Consider the following 17,378-nt stretch of genomic DNA (forward strand, 5'->3'; position numbering starts at 1 on the left):
CTGAAATGCCAATTAGCACATGCATTTGCTATGAAGGATTTGGGGGCAGCAAAACAAATCCTTGGTATGAAGATTTGCAGAGATAGGAAGAACCATAGTTACACCGCCCTAGGAGACGGGGGGATGGGGGGACGGGGGGACAAGTTTCCGAGACGGGGGGACAGAGGGACCTTAATTTGGGGACGGCGAGGGGACGGCGGGGGGACGGCGGCGGGGGACGAGGGGGTGGCGAAGGGAGCAAGGGTGTATGTACTATACATATGATACTTAAAATGCTAGTTATGAAAAGATGTACTACAATTATACAATATAAGATACATAGATGTAAAAAACATTGAACATTGCACTGAAGTTTTCAACTAGAACGTCATGATTCATGATCAAATAAGTTATAACAAACAAACAATGAACATTGAACATTGAACATCAGAAAATATTCGAAATAATAAATATTAGTCTATATATCAGTCTTCAGATCAATAGTATGAGTATCTAGATTCCACTATCTAATAGTAATCAATGATCATATGAGTCATGACTCATGACATAAAGATGATTACAATTAAGTATCATGTACCATGAACCATGATATCAAAATAAGTATGTAATGCAAACAAAAACTACAAGTCTCCAAGAGTCCATCCAAATCAAAATGCCAAATCAATGATCATCCCCTGGAGGTTGAAACTCATCACCACTGGAACTATCAGTCTCTCCAAGATCAAGAGCTGAAAAGGGAACACCAACTAGCCCTGTGGTTGGATCTAAAGCATCCTCCTCATCAATCTGCGATGGCTCCTCAGGCTCTACATCCCATCGTGATGCTGGGCTTTCCTTGTACACACTTGTGGTGCGGTCATTGATACGCAACACAATGTGTACAGCCACTAGCTTCTCTGCTCTTTGAGAGGTAAGTCTATTCCTCTTAAGAGAGTGGATGAAGCTATATGTAGACCAATTCCTCTCAGAAGCTGAGGAACTAGAAACCTGAGATGAAAAATAATTGGCTAATGTAAGACTCGGGAATTAGATGTTGAACAATGATCATTGAACAATAAACAATGAAAAGTTAAAAGTTGAGGAACTAAGTACCTGGGACAGCAAACGAATAGCTAGTGTGGTGGTTGTAGATTTCGGTCCATAAGCTGACCACCACAAAATGGGATCCTCTTGTGCCATAGTCTTGATATCCGCCTTTGCCGCTTGTTTGTAACCCCTAAGAGTAGCAAATTTGGTCCACTCAATGCGAACCTTAGCTGCTGTCTCAGGGTCATACATCCTGTCTATGCACTTGAAGAACCCTTCCTTCACCTGAAAAAATTTAAAAAGTACAAATTATTAGCAAATAGAAGAATCAAGATACTAGTAATGTGAATGATTTTAATTCATAAAATGATAAGAATCTGAGTCTTAAAGTGTTATATAATAATAATAATATAAATCACCTCATCATCGTGAAGTGGTGTAACTCTACCAGGCCTAGTCATGTACCACCTCGGATTCAATGCATATGCAACCATGTGTAAGGGTGTGTTAAGTTTGTCCCATCTACGCTGAATAATAGGCCGAATGTGATCATTGTAGAAGGCTAATGTGGGGTCCTTCTCTCGCACAACTACCCTCATCTGCCCAAGCATAGAATCAATGCACTCATACACCTCTCCAAGTGTGGGTGCATCCCCATCTCCATACCTGATCACCTCAAAGACTGGCCTAATAATAGAAACAATGTATTTTGCATCGCTCCAAAATACATCACTCTTAACTATATCCTTCACCCTTATCCCCTGCTCTGACCTGGAACCATCCCACCTATTCCATTCATTTGTCATAACCATTAGTTGCAGAGGCTCCTACAAATCAAGCATTCTCTCCAAGAGAATGAAATAGGATGCATATCGTGTCTCAACTGGCTTCAAGAACTCCTTGTTGGCGAAGCTCCTAAATAGTGCATGTGAGGTGTGGTGGTTGCAGATATACATCTGCACATCTCTAGCATCACTCACCACTCCCTTTATCCAACTAATCTTCCCCATGTCCTTTAGAGCATTGTTCATAGCATGCACACAACAAGGAGTCCACCAAATATGCCGATATGTGGCCTCAATAAGCCTCCCTACAGCTCTGCACACATGAGCTGTATCTATCACTACTTGGACCACATTTTGTGGCCCAATCTCCTCAATGGCTTCCCGAAGAATCTGAAACTGAAAATCAGCATCTTTTCGATGCCCCGAACAATCAAGCGCCCTAAGAAAGAATGGGCCCTCTGTACATGTGACTATGACATTGATGAGTGGACGGTGTCTAATGTCCGTCCACCCATCCATGACAACGCTACACCCCGATTCCTCCCAAACAGCCCTCATGGTCTCCATGGACTCACCAATCTTGGCATACTCATCATCCAAGATTTTAGTCCTCAATTTGTGCTCACCTGGTGGCACATATGATGGTAATCCCGCCTTCGCTACTTTCTGAAATGCCTCCTTAAAATAAGGAGACCGAGCAATGTGAAGTGGAACGCCATTGGCAAATAACATTCTCCCAATGTATGCATTTAACTTCTCTCTCGTCTGGGCTGCAAACAATTCTGCTATAGGGTTGTTGTCACTAGACTGTGCCCTGCGTTTCCCCTTGCTCGTCTCAGCTGCTGCTACACCTATAGAGCTATAAGTAGAGGAAGGTACGGAGGCTGCCCCTGGCAATGAAGTAGATGAAGCTCTATGCTGTGGTCTAGAAGAAGACATGCGTCGGTGTTGTTGCCCCTGTATTTGTTGCTCATGCACCTCCTGTATAGTCTGAATCTGTTGCCTACCAGCCAAAGTAGTAGGCACTGGAAGGCCCAAGTCCTCTGGAACTCCCCAAAGCTTGTTGAATTCAATTCTAATCTTCAAGTTTGTGGATTCACCCAAAAACTTACATGGTTGGACACCTTTACCTGTCCAAAAGAGGAAATGTGCATTCACTCTAGTGATGCTACCATACCAATCTTCACCACAAATATTGCATCTCCACTTTCTTGTGCCACCTGTTCCTTGTCCGCTTGTTATTCTAGTGGCAAATTGTTTTAAAGGAGATTTTGGATCAAACTTACCCCTAGCCCACTGTGCCAAAGCTGGGGAGGGGTAATCAGTAGATGGAGTACCAGATAGTATAAAACCAGTACCCATGGAAGTGGAACTAGTTTGGGCCCCTTGCTGATTTGGCCCAACCGAAATCGCAATGTCACTCTCATGGTCACCCCTCTCAACAGTGTTATCATCATCCTCAACCCCAACCTCAGGCTCAGGCTCATATTCTGATTCACTGCCACTATTTGAATGAAATTCCATCTCATCATCACTATGAGTATTCATTGTGACACTGCATTTCACAAAATGAAAAAACAAAAATTAATAAAGCTAAATTATTGAAATTTATAATTTATAAATGATAATCATAACCGACGACTTCCACTCTCTTAGAACTATATTGGAAAAAATTTATTAAAAAAAAAAAACAAAAAAATAAAATAAAATGAAAATTGACTTCCAACGGTTCCGTAGGATTTGGGCTTTTCTGAGCCGATTTCAGTATGTAAGAATTAACAAAAAAAGTTAAAATTTTTGAACTTTTTTTGTTAATTCTTACATACTGAAATCGGCTCAGAAAAGCCCAAATCCTACGGAACTGTTGGAAGTCAATTTTCATTTTATACTCATTTCTTTTTTCTTTTTTCTTTTTTTCTTTTTTTTTTCGTTTTCTGGTCTTGTAATATAGTTCGAACAGAGTGGAAGTCATCAGTTTAAACAATCGGAAATAGATATTTCAGAGAGTTCAATGACAACAGAGGTCGTCTAAACAAACAAAAACATTCATAAACATGCATTTCAAAATCATACAAATTCGTTAGAAAGTTAGAAACCCTACCTTTTGCTTTAAAAACTTCAACAAGATTCGGTGAACCGGAACCTAGAACCACCCTCCTCTTCTTCTTCTTGCTCCTAAGCTCTCCTTTTTCACTTGCAAACACTCTCTTCACTCTTGCACAAACCCTTATCTCAGCTCTTCACTCTTCTTCTTCTTGCTGTTGCAAACAATGAGAAATGCAAATGTGAATCAAAATGAAGAATAGAAGGGTTTTAAACAAAGGAGGAGGAATGGATGGGCCCCACAATCCAATACAATAAATAAAAAACATTAAAACATTTTAAAAATGCGTTGTTTTTTTATGTGTCTTTTTTGCTTGCCGCGGGAGACGTCCAGGCATCCCCCCGCACCCGTCTTGGAGACATCTCCCTGTCTCGGAGACGTCTCCCCGTCTCGAAGACGTCTCGCCGTCTCCGACGGCAATGGCGCTTTGAGTGGCGCCACCCGAAATGCCGAGACGCCGTCCCCCCGTCCCGGGGACGTCCCCGTCTCCGAGACGGCCCAAATTTTGGGGGGTGACGCGTCCCTGTGTTACACTAGGAAGAACCGAACATTGACGCTATCTCAAGCTGATTATGTTGAGAAGGTGTTGCAACGTTTCTCTATGGAGAATGCTAAAGCTGTCAGCACACCTTTACCTGGTCATTTGAAATTGACTAAGGAGATGTGTCCCAAAACACAGGAAGAGGAGGATAAGATGTCCAAGGTACCCTATGCTTCAGCTGTAGGAAGTTTGATGTATGCTATGGTATGCACTAGGCCAGATATTGCACATGCAGTGAGAGTCGTTAGCAGGTATATGAGTCATCCAGGATTTGAGCATTAGAATGCTGTCAAGTGGATTCTCAGGTATTTGAGAGGAACATCCAATAAGTGTTTACACTTTGGGGGCTCTACTACTGATTTACAGGGCTATGTTGACTCAGATTTGGCTGGGGATATTGATACCAGGCGGAGTACTACAGGTTATGTCTTTACTATTGGTGGGGCAACCGTGAGCTGGGTTTCTAGGTTACAGAAGATTAATGCTCTCTCCACTACAGAGGCAGAGTATGTTGCTGCTACAGAGGCAGCCAAAGAGACGATATGGCTTCAGTTCTTCTTGGAAGAATTGGGACATCCTCAGAAGGATAATTATTTGTTCACAGATAGTCAGAGTGCCATTCATCTTGCTAAGAATTCAGCTCTGCATTCTAAGACCAAACACATACAGTTGCGGTACCATTTCATTCGGTCAGTTTTGGAGGATGGAAAGTTAAAGCTGGAGAAGATACATACCAATGACAATCCAGCAGATATGTTGACAAAGGTTGTAACAAGGGAGAAGCTGAACTCCTCTTCAGCTTCGGTTGGTCTTTTAGACTAAACATGAATAAAAGAACAGTAGAGTCCAGGATGGTTTGATCCAGTGGGAGCCCCATGTGGTAGTGGTATTGCTACAGGATCAGTCTCCAAGTGGTAGCCGACATATTATGGCCGACATATGGCCGACATGTTATAACCCTAAAGCGGTTTAATACTTGTATCAAAGGGCTTAGGGTTGGGTATTTTTCATAATGTTGTGATACGAAATTGGTTCTTGCGGCGGTATTGAGCTGTAAGGGATTACGGATTGTAATCAGGTTGTAATCACTGGATTGTAATAAGATCGGACTTGTTGTTTGGTGGACGTAGCCCAGGGATTGGGTGAACCACGTTAAATCTTGGTGCCTTGTGTTCATTTCTGTGTGTTCTATTATTTTCTGTTATTGGTTATATTTGCATGTAGTTTTTATTTCTGTCCGTGGTTTATCCTAACACCTTGCCTCACTAGTTCATAGCTCTAGGTCAAAAGCATTTCACATGGGCCCAAAGGGTGCGTCGTGCCAACATGACCAATCACATTAAAGAGTTTACTAGGCACTTTTATAAAAATGATATAAAGAAATAAAAATATGCATGCTTGAGATATCAATGCACATTTTTTAAAAATCATTTAAGACTAATCCGTGACAGCAGCATGTCATAATAAACCATATCATGTACTGTAACACTAAAATCTATTTCTTATTACAATATATTAATTTATTTTTATATTTTGGAAAATGGACACATACAGTAGTGGCGGGTCATAATAAACCATATACTATTTATGTAACACTAAAATGCATATTTTATCACTATAAAATTAATTTTTATATTTATAAGAATGGACCTCATCTTAGTGGCCATATCTTGCACTCAACATATCTTTCATCTCTATGTGACTAGTTTTTTGTTAAAAATAGGAATAATACTAAAAAGCATTTGAAAAAAAAATTGCATGTTTTAACACAAAGCAAGTCGTACAATGAATTAATCACTAGTCTTCTTGGGCTATTCCGTATGACGTGAGGAGTTAAGGATTAACTAGACAAAGGAAGTCAATCTCAATCAGACAAAACCTTCAATGTGCCAACACACGAAAAATCATGGGACTTATCTAGTATTTGAGTGATTTGATTGCATCACTTTCCACAATTGGAGCTTGTTTACATTTTGTTGCTTCAAGTTATAAGTATTTTACTTGGCAACAAAAATATTAATGTGCTTTTGATGAGTTGACACATGAAATCAGCAATAGATAAGCATTGACACTACCATAACTTTCAGAAAATTTCAACAATTGAAATCGATATATTCTATGCAATGGAGACAATTTTACTACAATATGGCAAGCCAATATGTCAACAATAAATTGTTCTCATGGAGCAAATTGAAATATTGCACTAGTGCTAGAGTTTCATGTACTTGTTCAAATGGATGACAAATTGGCAATACTATTTTTGGGCAAATAAATTGTCATTCATACTTATATAGTAACGAAGCCAAAAACTAAAAATACTATTCTTTGGCAAAGATACCACTATAATGTCCCAATCTAAAACCCTAGAAACTTAGGCAATTCTATGTATGTTTTGATCATATTATACTAAAACTATATAACAAAGATGTAAACCAAATTGTAACCTAATATTAATCAATGAGCTTAACTTCAAAATTAATTATAAAATGGCAAATATGAGACTAACATTTAAGCCATGGAGAGAATTCAATCCATTGTCTAAACACAATTGCAATCCCAAAAATCCCTTTATTGTTCGTCGCTTGACTCCATCCAAACTTGATCTTGCTTCTCCATCTATTCTTTAGAACCTAATTAACAAATCCAAGGAAGCTACATGCTAATTTCATTTTTCATATCAGTTTTATATTTCCAACTCTTGTTTTCAATATAGATTATGTTCCTCATCCAATTGTAGTTGGATTTGACTGCTACCAACCAACCCCAAACTAACAATGCCTTATATGACTTCTATTGGAATCAAATGACCACAAAATTCAAAAAAGTGCATGTGTTTCAATAATTCTCTTTTGGCCTATTAGAAATCCAAGTACATTAATATCTTATTGATTTGCACCTAGAAATTGAAAAGTTGAGGGCCAAATAATCAGCTTACTAGACTTTTCCAAATGTCTTATATAAGGACATTAAATATTAGAAGGGCAAGTTAAAACATTACAAGTTTTTACATATCCAAGTAGGTTAAACATAACATCTTTTCACATTTTCCTCTTCCCCAACCTAGTGAAAAAGTAAAGGTTATTTTCCTTTAACTCAATTTTGGCTCCCTACTAGGCATAAAAGATTATGTATATGGCTCCACCCTTCTCGTACATGGCAACATTTCCTCCACCATATCATTGTCATCCAAACCAATCTCCCTTGCTTCTGTTGTAGCCACATCTTCCATAGCTTGCCTCACAAGACCAACAATTTAATCCTCTATAAATAAGGGGGCCTCATCATCACATGGTCCAATCACTACAGGGATAAACCTCATCCAAATCAATAAGTTCGTCTAGCTAGTTCTACACCTTTCTCGTAGAAAGCCAAATGGTATATTGCACATAAACAAGACCATTGAGGCATTTTTGAGTGAACGTATTACACTTCTTCATGTGAATGCAATCAAACTTCAATTGCACTCACAATGAAAAAGTGCTACAATGTTGAGACAAAAATCTAGAGGCTTCACCTTGCAACTTTAAAGTATTTCTACCCTTCCCACCAAGAATCTACAAATAAGATATTCAAGTTTTTTATAAGTAAACAATATTTGATTAATAAATGTAACTTGCAAGATATAAGGCTCTCCTTTAATTTACTTAGTGCTTGGGTGTCTCTTCCTCATACAACTAATTTCAAAGAAAACAACCTGCTTCTAGTTGCCTTAAAAGTCTACACATCTAAATGGTGAGATTTCTCACTCAAAGTATATTTGTCATCCTTTAATACATGTGGATAGGCACTCCATAACCTCCCCATTAAGATTTGTAAAGCTAGCAAAAAGAACAAGGAGTATAGATATTGTACCGCTACATGAATGGGTTGGTGGAGTTTATTGTTCCACCTATAGTCAATGACCTCCCAAATTGAGGCCAATCTATTTGCATCCCCTAATAGTAGATTTAGATGGATTGTTCGGCCTTATCCATGTCCTCATAAATATATCACATTGCATTTATCTCACCATCCACAAAGTGCAAAACCCTCACCAATGGCTTGGTTACATACAAAGTATAAAGTAGTAGCAAATTTATATTATAAATCACTATTAAACAAAAAACTTTTAGAGTTTAAAAATAAAAGATTCAACTTAAAAATTAAATTAACTCGATAATCAATGTTCTAGTTGCAAAATCGCCATCAAATACTATTTTTATGATCCTTTCTCCATTAGGCTTCTTTGAATAAGATGAGTCTACCCATAGTTCACTCCCACACATCTATTTCAAGGGAGTAAAAAAAACTAGTTGTGCTTTGCAATGTTAGAAAATTAGTTGTAAACCTTGTCGTAGTTAATCGCACAAGCTCTTTCTTCTTAGTTTGATCTCTCATCAACTGAAGAACCCATAGGGGAGTAGCAATGAGCATCACAAGGGGTTCAAAAAAGTGTTTAATGCCTCTCTTGAAGCAATCTTCCAATTGCTAAATTGTCATAAACAAATTGGACAACATTTTTTACGCCCACCTCTAAAACAACCTCCTCAAACATCAAGCTCCACTTTTCTATGTTCCCTAAAATGTAGAAGCATCAATTCACTTTTACATAAAGCATATCAGCATCTAAAGCCAATAAAAATTTGACTACCACAGTTTTTTCCATCTATACACCCATCTCAATGGGTCAAGCATTCAAACATTTTCCATTGTTTCTATTTGTCTTCCACAATTTGTTTTGCATCTACAATAGCATCTTGGACCAGCTTGCCACTTAAATCTTGGAATAAAAGCATTGTACAATGTACCCTATCCCTACAAAATCAATGTTGTCACCAAACACCCCCAATATTGAATTTTTTCCATGTTAAAGCAAAGGTTGTTATAGTACCACAAAAACTATTTTTCTATTTTCTATAAAAAATTATTTTTAAATTCAACATTTTTTTGTTCTAATTCAATAAAGTGGTATAGAGCTCAAACCCAGCAAAAAAAGTAACATCAAGTCTTATAGACTAAACAAAAGGAATTCACAAGAGTGAATTCAAGAAGCTAATACCAATAAAAGTACCAAAAACAATGCCAACAACTATACCTTAAACAAGGGGAAGATGAATCCCTTACCAATTCTCATTCAGCTCCTTGAGTTTGTCTAAAAAATAACTCATCTTGGGAGAATGCACACCCACGTCTGAAGAGATCCCTTCGATGTCCTTAATAACAATTGGAGACTTTCCTCCCTTTTCCAATGCTTGGCCCTTTTTTCTTCCAAATCAACCTATAAAGTGTTGAAAGAGAGAGTAGTCTTCTCCATTATTTGCTTGCTAAAAGCAATCAAATCCTACAATTTCTTATTGAGTTGAGCCCAATTACCTTTCACATTTGTCAAAGCACTTATCATCTCTTATTTTTGCTCTTCAAATGGAATCGGAATCTTAATTTCATTTATTTGTTCTTCCATAATCTCCCAATTGTCAAGTTTTTGTACAAAATCCTCAACCCTCCCCCCACCCCCCCGCCTCCCCCCTCATACTTTCATCCCCCTTACTATGGGTCCAGTTCCGCACCATATGTTCCACCTAGTAGTGTGAAGTTGCATGATGAACCATTTAGTGATTGGATTTTATCTATTATATAGGATACATATCTCATCCACCTTTATCCCAATATAAACAATAACATAGTGCTCATCAAGACAGGTGGCCTTCATAGCAAACGGAGAGGAAGTGTTTTGAGGGATCACAGGGTCACCTATGAACCTCTAAGGAACAAAGATAGGGGGAGAAGGGGCTTAAGACAAAGAAGAGAGTTAACAATAGTAATGTTTCTAGGTTCAATTAGACTCATTGGACCTCAAGGACGAGAAGTCCTCTAACACAACCACAATTGCTTCCTCGGTCTGCTAACTACTAAGGGCTTTGTACTTTGCTTTTCTAAGTGGGTCAACTAGGTAGACCCAACAAACAGGGGCGTTTCAACAAAAGGTTGAACAACATTATTCTTCAAGCTATTGAGTTATATCGTAAGACGAGGGCCAGGACCAACCTTAGGGGTCAAAGCCAATAAAAATTATAAAGACAAAGGGTAACCCCTTGATGTAATGGAAGGCCACCATTGTCTTTTATAGTATTTAAGATAATTATTGTTTATCTAGTCATTTATATTTTTAAAAAATTATTTTTCATACATTTAACTATTTTTCTTTTTAATTAATATTAAAATTTTATGTTTATTATCTTGATTTAGATTTAAATGACATTATTGTTATTTTATTTTTTTTACCAATAAACGGCTAATGCCAATATTTTATTAATGTTAATATGAAAAATTTACATTTTATCCTAGTTCAAAGTGCGAGCACTAGAAGCGAAAGATCAAGGAAGAAAACCCGGTGTAGCTCAGGATCGAGGTTTTGAATACAAAAAGGAGGTTACAATGACTTCAAAGAGGAATAAAGAGAAAGATTACCTCCTCACTAGTCCAATGCCTCAATAGGGAGAGAGATGACTTGAGAGGGCTTACCCTAAATAGGAATAAAATTCCATCCAAATGCCTTATTAGGAGGACTTGCATGGGCATAACCATCCTTACATGATGAGGAACAATCAACAAATGTCCCCTGGAAATACAAATGCGTCAAAACAGGAGGACTTGGAAGGACATACCCTACATTACAAGAAGAATAGAATAATCACATAACTCAAGAATGCTAGAAGTACCAAAAACTAAATAATATACTTGATCATGGAAGCTACATACAAAATAAATGTCGAAAAGGGACCAATTCTCCACTTACCACTATCAACTGAAAGGGATTGCCATCTCCCAATGCCAACGAAGAGATCCTACAACCACAAAAATCTTGCCATCCCAAGAAAGAAACTCAAAATAATCCCTGGCTCGCGGAGAAGGGTTCCTTAAAACCAAAGATAACCACAGAGCATAGACGAACCAAACACATCAAGTTGGGCTCCACTCAAAGCTACAGTAAGACCTGGAATATCAAGCGATCGAGAGAAGATATACCACAAGGGACCAAATTGTAAAGGGGATTTATTATGATAACCATTAAAAGATCCCAACAAAAATCTCAAACCCAAAAAATCAGCGGCAGAGAACAATCTTACCAAATCAAACTATAACCATCAAAGGAAGTATAAAAACTAGTCTTGTCAATCCATACCTCATAAAACACCCCAAAACTAGAAGCCATAAATGATGATAACTATATATAGAAATAAAAGCTAAACCAAACTTGAACACTGTTGCGAACTCATAAAGAACAGCATAATCAATGAGGCGGAAGGGAATAAAGCAGAAGGGGAAATTAATAATACAAGGATGAAAAATAGCATATATTGGTCAATATATAGGTCAATATTTACATAAAGCATTTCATAATCACATAGTGTCTAATAAAAGTCTATCATCCATAGTATAAATGAACCGAACCAGAAAAAATTAAATAGTATAATGTCCCCATTTTTCCCTAGCATCAAAGTTTGAGGGATTAGCCTATTATTTTGAACCTCATAAGATAATTATTGTGGATAGAGGGTCTTCTAATGCAATGGCTTGGCTTAGGAGGGGCTTGTCTGCTCCACAATTCAGTAAGTTACAAGTTGGTCTTTGTTTGGCTCAAGATTGGACTTTGTTCAAGCTTAGTTTTGCATACTTACTATTTGTGGTAAGTAAAGTGTTAATTGAGATGGACTATTACTATTTTTTGGAAAGTGCATTTGGTAACATGGAGAAATAACAGCTGTGCCTCCTATTTCAGACAACATATTTAAATGATGAATATTTTGGGAGTTTTTATGTTTCTAGTAGCCAAATTATTATTAAATCATTAAATGGTTTATTATAAAGTTATAATTTCACTTGAGGGTTGAGTCATCATGGGAAGGGGCCATTTATTTAATTGATTATATGCGTAAGCCAAGTATTAAATGTTATAACGTGAATTGTGTTGTAAAGATTCAGGAGCTAAGTTCTTTTGGGAAACTCTGTAGTTTCTAGAGTTGAGTTATTTTGGGAAACTTTTGAAAATAAAGGATTATAAATACGAGCTAATTTCACATCAATTATTTGATTAACTTATTTTCTTTTGTTGTCTATGTGACAATTCTGAGTTCGTGGCTTTTTGTGCCCTTGCTGAAGTACAAGGGTTTGAGCTGATTATAATTTCCATAGCTGAAGTATTGTGGTCAAGTTTGAGAATTAATTTAGTTGATTTATCTTCCGTGACTGTATTGCCTGTTGCTTTGCAAGAAGTATTTGATGAGAGCCATTTACAAACCTATTTCATGTCATATTTTAATTCATTTCATTTAGTTTCATACTCACTTCCCTATTCCATTTCCATCCCATTTCGTCCTAATGGAACTTTAAAACTTTGGTAAATTTAGAATCCCAATTCATGATCAGGAGAATGTAGAAAAGGATGCTTAATTCATATTTGGCATTTTATTCAGGTATGCAGTTTACAGATTTGGTCATTGTAGATCGTATAATAAATTAATAATGCTTTTATGATCAAAGAGAAGAGGTATCATCATCGAATAAGGAGGTGACCACATGAATAAAAGAGAAAGTTATTTGTGCAAGATTTAACTAGTGAAGTTGCTCAACTTAAGCAAGAGTTTTCTGTGGGTTTGGGGGGGCTCAACAGAAAGCTTGATCTTGTTATTCTTGTTCATAATCTTGAAACACCTAGATTGCATCATGCCCATATCAATTCTCATATTTGCCCTGCACTTTCAGTATTTATGGATGAAGCCCGAGCGGCTGGAATTCCTTCAATCCTTGCTAGGACCAACAGGTTTGCTATTAGTGCAGATAAGCAAATATCAGTAGCTAATACGGTCATGGAAGCTTATCAAGTGTCTCAAAACATCGGGGTCTTGATCAACTCTTGCCCTCTTGCATTGCAGGGTACTGGAAGTAAGTCTTGTGCATGGAACTCATGTGAAACAACTTTGGCAACCACTACTGGAACCAAAAGCATAAAAGGAGCAGCTCAAAAGCTAATTTCAGTTCCCATAAATCTTGTTCAGGTGCCTTTCCAAAAGAAAGAGGATTTTTTACCAATTGAAGGAGTAGATAAGTTACACAAACTTGTGAAGAGCATGCTAATGAGTTTCAAAGAGTCTGCCTTACAAGAGCTTGCAAGAGATAGACCGTTAATAGCAACTGCCAAGGAGCAAATGCAGACAGCAGATGCACTCAGCCATCAACATGGAAAACTAAACTCTTCTGCATCAGCTTTGGTCGGTGCCTCTTTAGGTGCAGGTTTAGGGATTGTGATGGCACTCATAATGGGTGTAGCTTTGGCTTTTAGAAGGCCATCGGATTAAATTCTACATAGGCATGTTGGTTTTCTGTGCTGATATTTGTTCCCAGAACAGAAAAGTCACTGAAAACTCTTTTCAGCATAGGAAGTACTGGCTGGTTTTGTGTATATTTTGCAGACCTCTAAGAATCACATATATCTTGATTAATGCAATCAATATTCATCTGCAAGTTGAGTTTCTGATTGTTGATCATTGTACAACCTGTTACTCTTTGATGAGATTTTGATCCCATTCCTTATGGATTCAATTAAATAGGGAGGCAATTGGATTGTTGGTGTGCTTGTAAAAGGAAGTCGAGCACGTGCAGACTTTACGTCTACAGCAGATATATGCACCGTGAGTACATTCAGATGTGGGAGTCATCATGCGGAGGAGCATCAGATAAAGGAAAGGAGTTATTAACGGGCAGACCCTGAGTGTTGCCGTTGGATAATCAAACAAATCTATAGCCCTTGCATCTTGCATCTGCACTGAAGCTTTAATTTTTATTGATCGATTCTTAAAATATCCCCTTTTGTCATAGGTATACGAAGGAGCGGAGGCACTTGACGTGAGGCGCATATGTGTTGAATGGACGCGTAAAAATGGCACTTCACACGAGGTTATCTGAAAGCCTAAGTATGGACGCTTGCCACAAATTGGATAAAGCAAAGGATTCATGATTGCCTTCGGTGCCAGCAAGCTTCAGATGGACACAGAGAACGCAGATGATGGAGGATGTGCGATGGAGGTCAAGTGCCATCGGGAATTATACTTTCACTTGTATATAGTTAAATTAACCATTCAAAGTATACAAGCGCTTGCCGATAATTGAAAATTTTGAAGGAGTAATTAAATCACGGGTTGTTGCTATTATATTAAAAATTGAAACATTGTTTAATTTTTCTCAAGGGATGCAACGTTTGGGGAGGCAACCATATATTCATTTACTCATCTATAAATATGTGATAAGAAGAGAGACATTTATGTTCATTCTTATATTTTAAAATTTTACCTATCCTATGCTCTATGATGTATTATATTTTTCAATGGGCGGAGATATGAATTTTTGAACTAAGCCCATGGATTTGAGTTAGTGGGTGGGTTTTGTGCAACCCGGATATGTTCGCAATAGATGGATCATCTGTAAGAAATGTCTTTATTGTGATTTTATTTCTAACATTATTATTTATTTTAAATTTTGAAGTTTTAAATTATTAATAAGTTGTCCTTTATAAATGTTTTTTATTATTTTCTATAAATATTTTAATATTTGGATAATTGGATTGGGTCGTTATTGCATTTTAAATTAGATAAACATAAATATTGTGAAATATTTAATTATTTTCGTATTTATGTCTAATTTGTCTCTACAGGAGTTAAAGTGCATTTTAGACTAGTTAAATTGCGTTTATAATTGATCCATCACGTCTGAATTATTAAAATTGTTTATAGTGAAAATATATTAAACTTTATAAAGTTGTACGTTTCAACTTATAATATTGACTCTAATTGCCCATTTAATTAAGCACTGGTCTTTTACTCCTGATTCATAATCCATATGCTGGCAACTGTTTCATTTCTTTCCATTGAAGATTTAATATATTCATTTGTTGCAATCATCTATAATAATCACTTTTATTTAAAAATCATTCATACAATTAGTTACTTTTATTCTTAATTCGTAATTCGCAATCTTAAAGCTTTCTATAATTCTTGTTGTTTTGAAAGCTTTCATCACATTCATGTTTTAACCGATCTACTTTAAGCATCTTGAATATAAAGTTGTTGTCCAGGATCAAGTACACCTACCTTGGTTTTGCAGAGCTGGAAGCGCAGGAGATTTAGATCACGTCGATCGATCTCATCAAGTGGGCCTTAACCAGTTGTATATCCCAGCATCGAGCAGGCAAGGCTTATAGGATTCCAATCTGCGGTTTTGGGAACCAACAAATTGGCGACTCTGCTGGGGAGAGTTGCAAAATAAACCCTAAGAGTTTCTGATTGAAGATTATTAAGAGTTAGATTTTATTTAATTTGTTAAAACACCTGATATATTTGAAATTTTGGATTAATAAGTTTTTTACATTTAATATTGTGCATTTTGTTTTTCTTGAAGATTTTGATCTCGTAATCATTTTATAAATCTAATTGCTTTGTGGAGATTGTATCTTGTAGAGCATTGTATGTCTTCTTTAAATCTTTGACACAGGTGAGATATACTCTACTGGAAGGAAGAACTCAAATTCTTGAATCTTATTCATGTCTTCCATTTGGAGGTGACGACTCTATTGTATTTTGATTGGTACTTTAACAAACATAATGCCCGGATCATTAGTGACTCTGCTGAGGGAGTAGACTCAAAAGGAATTGGTAGATGGTCTTTTAAATGTATCGATCATTTGAAAGAAAGTCTTTTGTTCTAGATGGCATCAAGCCATTGGATTTCAGCAAGTTTGATTATGAACCTAGCAAAATATCTCCAAAACTTTCACAACTAGTACCAAAGTTCCATGGAGAATGGGATGAAATGACAATTCAACATTTGGATGCATTCTACATATTTATAGAAGATTATGAGATTTGTGCGGAGGATCAAGTGATAAAGTTGTTTGCCAGAACATTAAAGAACGATGCAAGACAAGCATACGAATCATTACCCACACAGTGAATCTCGTCTTGGAAAGGGTTTGAACAGTGATTCCTTTATGAATATCATGATACATGCAAGGAAGATGACGTGTGTTACGAACAAGATGAAAAACAGAGTTGCAACATGGAAGAGGATCCTAACATGTGTCCACTTGATGCCTTTTTCAATTTGGAAAGGTATGAGGGTGAGACTTCAGCACTTTTTTTTTTGAGGATGATAAATACTTATCATGAGATTCCATCGAACCTCAAACCTCCTTACATGGAATTTCTAAACAAAACTATTAAGTTGAGAATCTCGCCAAAGGACCCTGATGTAAAGCTTCTTCTTTAGATATCGGAAGAAGGTTTTAAAGATGAAGCAAAAGATACTAAAGTAAAACAAAAACATAATGATGTTTCAGATTCAAATATAAAGGAAATCAAAGAAAAAACCGATCAAGATGAGACTGGTAAGGAATTAGATTGTGAAGAAAGTGGAAATGATGAAGAGGATTCTCTTAGTGTGGATGAGATTTCGATCTTGTTAGACATGGAATATCAAAAGTATGTTGAAAAGGGTGGTAAAAAATTTCTTCCTGTATACAAAGAAAAGCATATTGATGAGATGATAGATGTGTCCTATGAAATATTCAATGAACAAGAAAGTCCAGCCCTCTCTACAAATATGAAACCGAAGGATCATACAACTCTCAAAAGGATGACATGTTTGCTGAAGATGAGTATTGTAGTCCAAGTATAGAGAGAGATATGTTTAGATACAATTTCAAAGAATGTTATGATCCTATACATGATGAACTAGCAGAAGGGAATGAAAAATATAGCCCCTTTACATTTTTTTATTTTGAAGACAATGTGAGCATACATGAAGAAGAAGATGCATCTAGGAAGGATTACAAAATCACTTCAGATCTCTTATGCAATGAAATAATGGAGAATCCTGACATAATATATTGTGA

The 17,378-nt window shown here is 36.8% G+C and overlaps 2 protein-coding genes across 2 annotated transcripts in view; both read right to left on the reverse strand.

Moving 5' to 3' along the window:
• The window catches only part of LOC149538864 (histone-binding protein MSI1-like), a 135,266-nt gene that overhangs the window by 19,665 nt on the left and 98,223 nt on the right, over window positions 1–17,378 (reverse strand). The window lies entirely within an intron of this gene.
• Window positions 635–1,375, reverse strand: LOC149538865 (uncharacterized). The gene is made up of 2 exons (XM_089798976.1): window positions 1,093–1,375; window positions 635–987 (listed from the first exon to the last, which is right to left on the reverse strand). The coding sequence occupies exons 1-2, from the start codon at window positions 1,276–1,278 to the stop codon at window positions 661–663; spliced, it is 513 nt and encodes a 170-aa protein (XP_089655102.1). The 5' UTR covers window positions 1,279–1,375; the 3' UTR covers window positions 635–660.

Source organism: Cupressus sempervirens, chromosome 9, assembly GCF_028749045.1.
Source record: "Cupressus sempervirens isolate cs-2001-9-10 chromosome 9, ASM2874904v1, whole genome shotgun sequence".
Lineage (NCBI taxonomy): Eukaryota > Viridiplantae > Streptophyta > Pinopsida > Cupressales > Cupressaceae > Cupressus > Cupressus sempervirens.